Source organism: Amblyomma mixtum, chromosome 4 (genome assembly GCF_055824585.1).
Source record: "Amblyomma mixtum isolate Tamu chromosome 4, ASM5582458v1, whole genome shotgun sequence".
NCBI classification, from domain to species: domain Eukaryota; kingdom Metazoa; phylum Arthropoda; class Arachnida; order Ixodida; family Ixodidae; genus Amblyomma; species Amblyomma mixtum.
The window spans coordinates 105,611,466-105,622,340 of record NC_143015.1 but is presented as its reverse complement, the minus strand read 5'-3'; the positions used below and the strand labels follow the sequence as shown (position 1 = coordinate 105,622,340).

At 46.5% G+C, this 10,875-nt stretch overlaps 1 protein-coding gene and 1 pseudogene across 1 annotated transcript; one reads left to right on the top strand and one right to left on the bottom strand.

Moving 5' to 3' along the window:
* The first annotated feature begins 4,018 nt into the window (after nt 1–4,018).
* On the top strand, nt 4,019–6,246 carry LOC149347708 (uncharacterized). The gene is made up of 3 exons (XM_089587374.1): nt 4,019–4,657; nt 5,410–5,612; nt 5,739–6,246. Exons 1-3 carry the CDS (start codon nt 4,124–4,126, stop codon nt 6,211–6,213), a joined length of 1,212 nt encoding a protein of 403 aa, XP_089443500.1. The 5' UTR covers nt 4,019–4,123; the 3' UTR covers nt 6,214–6,246.
* A 2,025-nt stretch (nt 6,247–8,271) lies between these two features.
* On the bottom strand, nt 8,272–9,308 carry LOC149347707 (uncharacterized; annotated as a pseudogene).
* Between the last annotated feature and the right edge of the window lie 1,567 nt (nt 9,309–10,875).

The following is a 10,875-nucleotide window of genomic DNA, read 5'->3' as shown; positions in this document are numbered from 1 at the left end:
ACTACAAACGTCCTAACATTCAATAGCTTGTCTAATGATTGCAACAAACGAGCAGAAAAGCATTTAAGTGCAAAGTTTGCCCAAAATAAAAGACGACTCGCTCTCCTATTGGCCAAGTAGTGAACACTATAAAAACTATTATTTCGTGATTAACAAGCGCGTTTTTAAAAGTAAATATGTTTTCAAAAAAGATGTTGTTGCTTAAATACTATAAGAGGTTTTTTAATGGCACTTCGGAAAAGTGAAACCTTTTATTGGCGTTGTGTGTCGTCGCGTTTTCACTACTATGGATTTTGCCCACTGCGTTCGCGCGAAAGTCGTCTGCGCACACACGAAAAGCGTTTTCGGAAAGGAACGTCTTAGTAGTGCCACTCCATGTTCCCAAAAAATTACGACTGTGCCGCAACAAGACAAGCGTTTGCGGGACGGCAGGCTGGAAACGCTGATTGGTAAAAAAAATATGACGTCATACGCGTGACGTCATAGGTCACGTGATATTTAATGACGTCATGTCCGGTTGGGGACAGGCATGTTTTCCCTAGATTTTCCCCCGCCACCGCTCGTCAGCGGACGGGGCTGCTCGCGAGGAGCCGAGAGGCGAGGAGGCAGCGTGCACTGCAGCGTTGCCTCCTCGGCGTGTCCCCGTCATGTCTTTCGACCCGCCGCGGTGGCTCAGTGGCTATGGCGCTCGGCCGCTGATCCGAAAGACGCGGGTTCGATCCCGGTCGGGGTGGTCGAATTTCGATGGAGGCTAAATTCTAGAGGCCCGTGTACTGTGCGATGTCAGTGCACGTTAAAGAACCCCAGGTGGTCGAAATTTCCGAACCCCTTTCACTACGGCGTCCCTCATAGCCTGACTCGTTTTGCGACGTTAAAACCCCAATAAACCATAAACCCATGTTCTTCAGTGCGCGCGCGAGATTAAAAAGCGCACCTGTCGCGCTGCGCTGTCACACTGCATGCCTGCTTCCGTGCATTTCTTGCGGACTCCTTTCAGTCATACTTAGCTATACTTTGACCAAAAGGCTTCTTAAACAGTTATTTCAAGTTTTATTGCTATGTATAAAGAATATGTTTGTAGCAGGTGCGTGAGCCCGAACAAAAGAAAACTGTTTTTATTCCCCTTCAGTATTCCTGCTTATCGAGACTTGAGTATTTATATGTTGCAGTACATCTTTTTTCAGGCATCACAACTGATGTTTCGATGTGTTTGGTAATTGACTTCATTGTAGCTTCATACTTGCACCATTTAAACTCTGCACATAGCTCTTTTTTCACAAAAGGAAATGTGATTAGGTTTCTGAATAGAGCTGTGCACGGGCCGCAATTTCGAACCCGCGCCCGGCCCGGGACTTAACCTACCGACAGGAAGCCCGGCCCGACACTGAAGGACCCTGAGCACGCTCGTGCTCGGCCCGACCTGCAAAGCGGCGACGACACAAAAAGAGAATTTCAGGAAAATGAGTTTATTTCAATGACATTCAAATTTTGACCTCGCATTCCAGATCACAGTTTGGGATTATACACAAGACACAACGCATAAAGGTATAGATTTATCACTCTAAATATGCAAGTTGTTCATTGATGATGGCTTGATCGAAACAAGAGCGGCGCTCTTTCATTACGAATCCTGCGGCGCTGAAATTTTTCTCGCTGCTTGAATTGGTGGCCGCAACGGCTAATACTTCCATAGCAAGAGAAACGCTTGAAGTATGAAGGGGAATGACAGACGTGGTGTCGTAAGCCATGGATGGCGTGCCACAACAGGAAGACTTTTTGACTTGTTAGAGGATAAGCGAGCAAATAAGCGACAGGGCGGCGCTATACTGCGAATGCCGATGTGGCCGCGACGTCCCTGCTTGTACTATTCACGGGAAGGCACGGTGCTGTGTTCACTTTGCTGACAAGCGATTACGGCGAAACGCAGCACTGCGCCAGAATAGTACAAGCTGAGCCGTAGTGGAGGCGCCAGTGACATTCTTCTAATTGTTTTCATGTGGTGCCCCCCCCCCCTCCTTCGCTCTCGCCCGCGACTATTGTCCGTCTCCCCGGCCGGAACCTGCCGGGTAGGCGGACAAGAGAGAAGGCTGCCGGCTCTGCGGTGCGCTGCGAGTGGCGAGTGGAAGAATTTAACCTTTTCCCGATGTGCTGCTGCAGCGCTACTCCGTGACCCCGCGACCTCGCGTGCGCCGTACGCAGCCCTGCCTCCGCTTCCCAGAACCATCCTTTCTTCTTACAAGGCGCCCAAAACTGGTTGCTTTGCCCCAACGTTGGTACTTGCTAGAACGAAAAATGCGTTTCTAGCCCCAGCTAGCTTTTTTTTTTTTTAGCGTTTGTACTATCTTCCCGTCCTTGTACATGCCCTCCTGGATGGTCTAGACACAAATCACTTCCTGCTGTGCATGCAAGACGCCCAGCGCACCACAGCCATATTCGCACTTCCACATATATGATACATGCTTTGCCCAACTTAGAGCCTTGGGCGTTTGGTTGTGAGTAACACCGTATGGCGCGTAATGCATTCCCATCAGGCAGAATTAAAATATGAGAAAATTCATCGCAAGATATATTTCCTTGTATTCTCCAAGTAAATTACTTCTATAGACCCTTTGCGAAACCCCGTAAATTTTCTCACCAAGTCTGGCAACCTTACCACGCCGCCATGGTGAAGGATCGCCCTACGCTAGCAAGCGACCGCTCCTACGTTGTTCCGATGGTTCTGCTGTGCGTGTGCTTGAGCTGCAATCGTTTTTAATCGCATCCAAGTGAACACATATGGCGAGAAACATAGTCTTTCCCATCACAGGATGGGAAAACGACCTCAGCGTTGTGCCGCCTTTGAACGAGATGAGGCTGACTGCATTTTATTCGAGCAGGTCAGCCACAGAACGCTGCTTGGACCGAAGTTACAACTTCAGCGCCGAGTCTTATGTGATCGCCTCGTCCTTGCAGACAAACAGTTCTAAAATAAGGTGAGTGTCTAGAACAGTGTTCATGACTAGCTGACGATGTATTTCCTAAGTTATTCGCTTTCTTCCGGCACAAGAAGCCTGCGTTCCGCTGATGGGAGGGGGGGGGGGGGGGGGGGGGTACGTATTCGTGTCATTGCCTGAGCATGCAAATGAACTGAGCTCGTCAAAACTTGTTCCTGAAAAGTTCCTCGCTGCCATTGAAGTGTCTTTCCACTGTTAAAAGCGCCTACTCGTTTCTGACGCGCTTCGTGTAGCCATCGAGAGCGACGCGTTGGCAGCGCTTCTTGCGCCGTAGTACATGCGTAGGTTTTGTTTATGGGGAAATTTAACCACCCAAAGCGACTCAGGCTATGAGGGACGCCTTCGTAAAGGGCTTCGGATAACTTCGACCACCTAGGGTTCTTTAACGTGCACTGACATCGCACAGCACACGTACCTCTATCATTTCGCCTCCATCGAAACGGGGCCGCCACGGTCGGGTTCGAACGCGGGTACTCGTGTACGGATACTTGGGACGGCGGTCATGCATATGCACGCCACTGCCATCGCAGCAACAAGTGTAGCCGATTCCAAAAGCTATTTGTTTACACTTCGCGGTAAAATGGACGGCGAGTCTGCATGACAGCCAGCTGTGGTAGATTGGCATTTTGATGTTTCATGAAGAGTGCTGCGAGATTCACTGCAGCATTTCTCAAGAAATGCACTCCCAGCTGGCTTCCTTTGAATGTACTCTGTGCTTATTAGACCTTGAAACGCGATTTAGAAAGGAGAAACCAGCGTCGCCTCGATGTATTTAGTTTCTGTCTTCATGTCAACACTTCTGAGATAATCACAGCGCTTTAACACTGTTGTAGTAGAATAACAAACTCCTTTGGTAAGTGCCAGGTACCCAAGTGAATGCAGGTGTCATTCCTGGCATGTTGCAGCATACTGTAAGCTTGTATGTGTAGTCTGACGAGAAAATTTCTTGCACTAATTCGCCAAACGTTTGCATTTTCAGAGACGGGCTGCTTTTCATCAAAGCATCATCCTATAGAAGCAAAAAAAAGAACTCATCACCCTACAGTATAATTGCTGCCGTCAGCCAGAATGGAGAAATTGTTGATGGTAGCTGTGAATGCCCAGCAGGGAAGCTAGCGTGCAATCATTTGATGGGAATGTTGCGAACAGTAGCTCTACTACAAAGCAAAGGGTTTACCGAGGCTCCACAAGAGTTATCAGCAACAGATTTGCCTCAACAGTGGAGGGTGCCACGAGGTTCCAACATCCAAGGGTGCTCTATTCAGACTGTTGATTGGCGGAGCGTGAGGAAAGGTGGTGTTAGCGTTGCCAAGATTGCAAAACCAAAAGAGCGGAGGCGCTGCCCCCGCACTGTGGAACAGCAAGAAGCGGCCAAAGAGGAGTTCGCTAGATCACTGCTCCGGCTGAATCCAGAAGATGAATTCGCCCAAGCACTACTGCTGACACCCAACCAACCATCCAAAGAAACAAAATATGGTCCTGCACCTGCATCGTCACCACTGGCATACCAGCAGGCCCTCCATCCACATGGCTTCACAGTTCATACAGCTGGAATTTCTGCTGTGCATTCAGGGGTCCCAAGTGCCATTCCCGACCTGAACTTCTTTCAGAATGCCAGTGCTTGGACCGTGCCTTCTCACCAGAAGGGAAACAGGATCCTCGAGGTATGCTCAGATGCATTGTTATCACAGCAGCATCACAAAAGCTAAATATGATTAGTCTGAAAAGTGAAAGATGAGCCAGTGAAATCGATAATTTAAGAGCATCACTGCGTTGCTGCGACAAAAGTATATTTCGGATTTTGTGGTTGTTTCTTAGCCTTTACGTACTTGTGCATTTAAATGTATACCTCAACAATGTGGCATTGCAAAATAGAATGGCTAACAAAAAGTAAGGCCACATGGTACTGTGCTGACTTTCCTTTTCTTTTTTGTCTTTTTCACTGTTGTGAGGGCCCAAGCTGTAATCAGTTATCCTGATTTTGATCCTATAAAATTATGATGCATTCTTGAGAATAACAAGTCGAACTGCAACTAGCACTTTATCCTCTTTACTTTCTACAAGTATCTATGTGTGCTGCTGATTTGCATTGAAGTGCCCTTTGCTAACTGTCCAAAATTCACTGTAGCTGTTCTTACCTCTGTGCTGCTTGAGAAAGCTAATCATGTTGAAAACCTAAATTTTGCTTCTTGGTGAAGTGATGAAAGCAATGAAATTCAGAGCTGCCTCCTCTTTTCTGTTTCTCTCAGTGGGGAGAGGCAGTGATTTTTTAAAGAGGTCAGCTTGATTGGAATTGGACTGGGGCAAAGAAGGCTGGCTGCTTATTTTGTTTATTTTCGTAATGTTCTGTGCTTCTGTGGAACATGTGTAGCAGGGCAATAATTCTATTTATGTCCCCCCTTTGTACAATTTATAGGAGATCTGCACCACGACTAGTTTGTCGGCTCAGCTTGAAAGAGATACGAGGCAGCAGTCCAAGAGCACAACATGGCAAAAGCAGCGAGGCCTCCGGTTGACTGCTTCGAACTTTGGTGTTGTACTGTCAAGACAACAGTGGACTACAAAAGGCTTGGAATCCATTACTGCGAGCAGGGACCTCTCCAGAGTTCCCGCCATAAAGTAAGTTAATGCCAGCTGTGCAAAGAACATTTATTTTGTTATCTACCTCATGGTAGATAACTACATGCTTTCCAGTGTGTGCCATGTAAACTTAAATGATTGCCCGGTATTCTGTGTTACTCGCAGGTATGGAATCACCAATGAGGCAGCCGCAGCCAAGCAGTACGAAGAAGGCCTGAGATCTGCGGGACGTGATGCAACTGTCAGCTCTTGTGGACTGTTCGTCAATCCCGCCTTTCCGTGGCTTGGTGCCTCACCGGATAGAATAGTATTCGATCCAACTGAAGGCACCTATGTCGTTGAAATCAAGTGCCCATACTCGCTACGAGACACCAAGGGCAAGGAGCTTGCTAGGCATGAATTTTGCTCTGAGCTGAGTGATAGGGGTCCCATGTTGAAGAGGGACCACATTTACTATGCTCAGATAATCGGACAAATGGGTGTAGCAGGTCTGAACTGGGGAGACTTCGTTGTTTTCAGCAAGGATTTCATTCTGGTGGAAAGGATTAGGCTGGACGAAAGTGAATGGCAAGCAATGTGGGTAAAGCTGCGAGACTTTTACTTTTCAACATTGCTTCCTTATTTGGAAAGTAGTCTGTGAGGTAGCCTTGTACCTTGACCAGCCGATGCCCAAAACATTAGCCGCAGAATTGGACAATATTTTATGTGCATTATTACTGTGGCATCAGAAAAATGTTATCGTTAAAACTTATCAGCCTAGTCATATCCACTGCAGACAAAACACTTCTTCCATTTGCCTGCAATTATTAAGGCAAAAGCCTTACTGGTAGGGGTGTGCGAATATTGAATTCCTCGAATACGAACCAACTTTGAATAGGCAGAAAGAATGCCTTCGAATCGAATGTTTGCTTGATGGGAAGAAAAAAAATGGAAAAATAAGCTAACATTGTTCTTCTTTATTTCAGAATTGCACAAGGCATTTGCAAACAAAATTAAACTAAAATTGCACAGACATGTATACCCTTTGACTGGCAAGCATGTGATCCCGCCCTGCCTAAATTAGTCATACTAAAAAAAATGAACAATGTAAGTTGACACAAGACTGCTGCAGGAATTCGGCTAATTCATCCGGGTTTGCAGTCTCTTCAGGATTGCAATGAGTCTGCTGTATTCGATTGCTGCCGAACAACTGAACACTTTTTAATATTCGGTAATGTTCGAATATTCGCGCAATCTTGATGTATTGAGTAATCTCCGAATATTGATTTCTTGAATTGAATACCAACCGAGCTAAAATATTCTCTTCAAAATTTCGAACATTCGCACACCCCTGCTTAAGCCTTACACATGAGCAGTTTGAAGTCTCTCTGCTGAATTTTTTTTCTGTACCAGCTGTGGCCGCCTTATCCCTGCAACTTCCTAATCTCATCTGCCACCCTGTTACATTTGCCTTCTCTTCGAGTTCATGCTGTTATGTGACCTTTGCACTACATGTTCAATCCATATGCTATTTCTTCCCGATATCAGTTAGGGTATCAAACTTGCCCTCATTGCCAAATTCCATCTTCCCATCTCTCAAAGTACTGTTGTTTCTATGCATGCCTTGTTAGTACGTTTTTCTCGATATTGGTTCTCAAATTCAGAAAAGCCATGTACAAAGCTGTTGTCATATAGAGATGAATGAATGAGCGTTCAAAATAAAAATACCATTTTTTTTAATGCCTGAAAGCTGCCTCAACTGAAAAAGTTCAGGTGTCATATTTCACAGGTTATAGATATGCAGTATCGTGGCTGTGCAATGTTTTGTTGTCGTGGTGGCATGCCTCTGTTTCCGCAATTTGGCAGATAAACAGCATTTAGAACATTTGTAGTAGTAGTAGTGGCTTTATTTATGCATTTAATATGGAAGGCCAAAGAATTTTTGCTACCCCGGCATCTGCTATCGCGGCTGGAAGCACCTGAGCTGGGGCAGCGGAAATAAAGGATAGCAGGCAGTGTGTAGAAGTGAAAAGAAAGAGGGGAGGGGATAGTAGAAAGGATAGGGGAAGGGGTACACTGTCAATAAATCTATTTACATATATACATGATAAATATAAATATATATACAAGTCGCACATGCGTGAAGATCTGGTAGGTCACAGTACAACCACGCGCACGACGCAAAGCACAAAAACAGCTAGAGTGGGGGCATCCAGCTGTTCATCGTCCCGAGGTAGCACACGCGGAGCGTTCGGTCACTGCACGTCACTACCTGGCGGAGAACAGGCGGGACGTCAAGCTCGAGGAATTCACAGAGGCTCACCATTGCTCGCTCACGGGTGCGCGCACTGCCCTGCGGCCACAATAGCGTTGAAAGAGCGTCTGGGAGAATGCCCAGAGCCCTGTAGGCCGCAAGCATGTCGCGACGGGCATCAGCAAACACAGTGCAGCGAAGGAGCAAGTGTTCGAGAGTTTCTGCCTCACCGCATCCGAAACACACTGCACTCATCTAGAACATTTGTGCTGTGCTGTCCTCATTTTCTGTCATGCATTTTTCTAATTAGCTCTTAAAGCAGAGGGCTCTGGAGGAACCTACACACGCATAGTAGGGTTGAAGTGCAACATAAGTAGAATGTGAATGCACGAGGCAGACTTGCCATACACGTGGGGATAATATTTTATGTGCAAACATCACAAAATAGTGAAACAAGAGTAGCATTCAATCTTCAGCATCACCATACTGTCGCAGAAGTGGCCCTTGAAGGTTGCTCATAATTGCACAGACAGTCCACATCTGATTGGCTAATGGAGCCAGTGAAATTGGCAAGGGTCGATCAAAAATGTGATAACTTTTGATACGCTGAATCCTTCTCTCGACATGAATGCGAAGTGCAGCAATTTCTTGGGTCTTCCCGACTTCTGCAGTGAACTGGTTACCCCGCAAAAAGGGTGGCAAGTTGAGCTTTACGCCGATTTCCTGCAAAAGGTCTTCGATTCGGAAACCCTTGTCGGCCATGACTATGTCGCCTTTGTCGAATTCCAAGTCCAGGAAGCCACTCTTAATCACACACTCTCTGTCTGACGTGCAGCCAGTGAACAGCTCAGAGACAAAGGTTACAAACCCATTAGGAGACACTCCAATAAGCCCCTTGAATGTGTGTGTGGATTTGTAGTGAGAATACAGCTCGGACTGCAGTGTGTCACAAACGATGTCGGCACATTGCAACGTATCTCAGTCGCATCAAGCAACACACGTGTGGCAGCATGCCTTTCAAATGCCTCTGGCATGCTTCGGTTGATGGCTTCTCGTGACTGCCATATTGGTAATCGTGCGAGCTGCAGGTACATAAAGTCCATCCATGCAGAAAAGATACGCGACACTGTGCTGACTGAGATGTTGAATAGATGCCCCAGGTGCTTGTGAAAAAGATTAAGTCTTAGTTTTACGAGCACAAGAAATAGCTCGTTTTGTACAGTCAACTTTCGTGGTCGGCCACAGTAGTCATCTGACTGATGGGTTCTATCTCGTCGTTTCATATTTTCCCCTTTTTCTCCAGGGTTCAATAGCTTAAGGAGAGTGTTGAAGCAGTCGTAGTTTGGTAATCCGGTGTAGAACTGGAAGTCATCATCTCGCTCTTCAAATTTTTCAACTCCAAAGGACATAGCATCCTGTCTGAGTTGTTCTATTTTTTTTTTGCGAGCTTATCAGCTCATTTCGAACAAGGTTTAGCTCCTGTGTTTTCAACTGGAGCTTTAGCTCGGAGTCTTGTAGCTTGTTTTCAAAACTTATGCAACTGATTTTGCATGCTTCAAGCTCTGCTTGCAGACTGGCCTCTCTTTCCTTGCTTGCTGCAAGCTGTGCTTGCAGTTCTTGAAATGCAGTAATGTTTATGGGTATAACTTCCTGCAGTGGGCTTGTGCTTGGTAGTTCTTTAGGTGGAGTGCCATTTTCATTGTCGGAATTTTCCTGTGCATGATTTAAAGCAATGTTTGGGAGACAAACTTCTTGCAGTGGGCTCCTGCTCTGCCGCTCTGTAGAATTCACACTGGGATATGCAGCCAATGGTGACACATCATTCTCATTGTGGACATTATCTTGTGCATCATTCTGCTTTGCAGCCTTTCGCTGCCGCTTGGCAGGATGTGGGCACCCGGTACGTTGTCTTGGCGGTTTCCTTGATGTTTTCGGTTTACTGAATGGAAAGACAGATGGCACGGCTGTCTGATGCAGTAACCGCAAACCACTGGCCACACTTACCCAAAAGTCTGAATCAGTGAAATGTTTTGAGCACACTTTAGTTGCCTTCGACACCTTGAAGAGTATCCCTTCATCTCTCTTGATGGCCACTAACCACCTTTTCTTCATTCCTTCATCTGCAGGAAATCTGTGGAATGAAACCTGCAAATAAAAGGCTCAGTTGAGAATGTGCACTTGTCTTTTCATCAACACAAAGTACAACACTTGCAAGCCACCGCACACTGCAAATTTCTGAAGGCCAAATTAAAGAACCAGTGTCAGCCAAACACCTTTCACACATCACACTAGTCTTAAAGGAATTTGTAGCAGGAGATAGTCTGTTGTAAAGCACGCCGGCGTAAGACGCCGTACTTAGATCGTCGGGAGATCTGTGCCGCGGACCGGTACTCCGCAGATCGCACACATCTAGCTAGGGTCACGCGTTCTTGCAAAAACAGCGCAAGATCGACGGAAAAGAACACGAAGGTCAGGGGACGATCGAGCACTCGTTCCGTGTCCTCGTCCGTCGTAGTTCTCCCTGTTTTACAAGAATGCGTAGCCTATGGTGTTTCGTTTAACCTAAAGGATGCAGGTGTAGACTCCATAAACGTTGTGAGCGAAGAACAAATCGCAGAAGTAAATCGTGTCACCTGGATGACGCGCGCGTCTTGCCGTTCGGCGCTTAGTTTGTATAGAACGCGGCTTTCTGCCGATTAAAACTGGAAACTCTGTGAAATGCCGCAATACATACGGAGGTTCTGTAAAGCTGTCTAATAGAGCGCGCATGCTACGCTTTAAACCGACAAGCATCAACGCTACAAAGACACGCATGTAGTACACGTACCTTTCGTCCGTCCTTGTCGACATAACCGCATTGATTACACATCGGAACGCAGCAGTGAGTTGGCATGTTGAATCACATTCGTGGCAGAGATTTGACACGTTATTAAAGCATCGACGGACCTGTTGCGGCAAAAAATAACAATTTAAACGCAACTATAAAGCAGGTCACTGAGCATCGACAGATAGACGATCCGAACACCTATCCTTCACCATGGCGGACGGTGCACAGTGGTGCCAGACTGT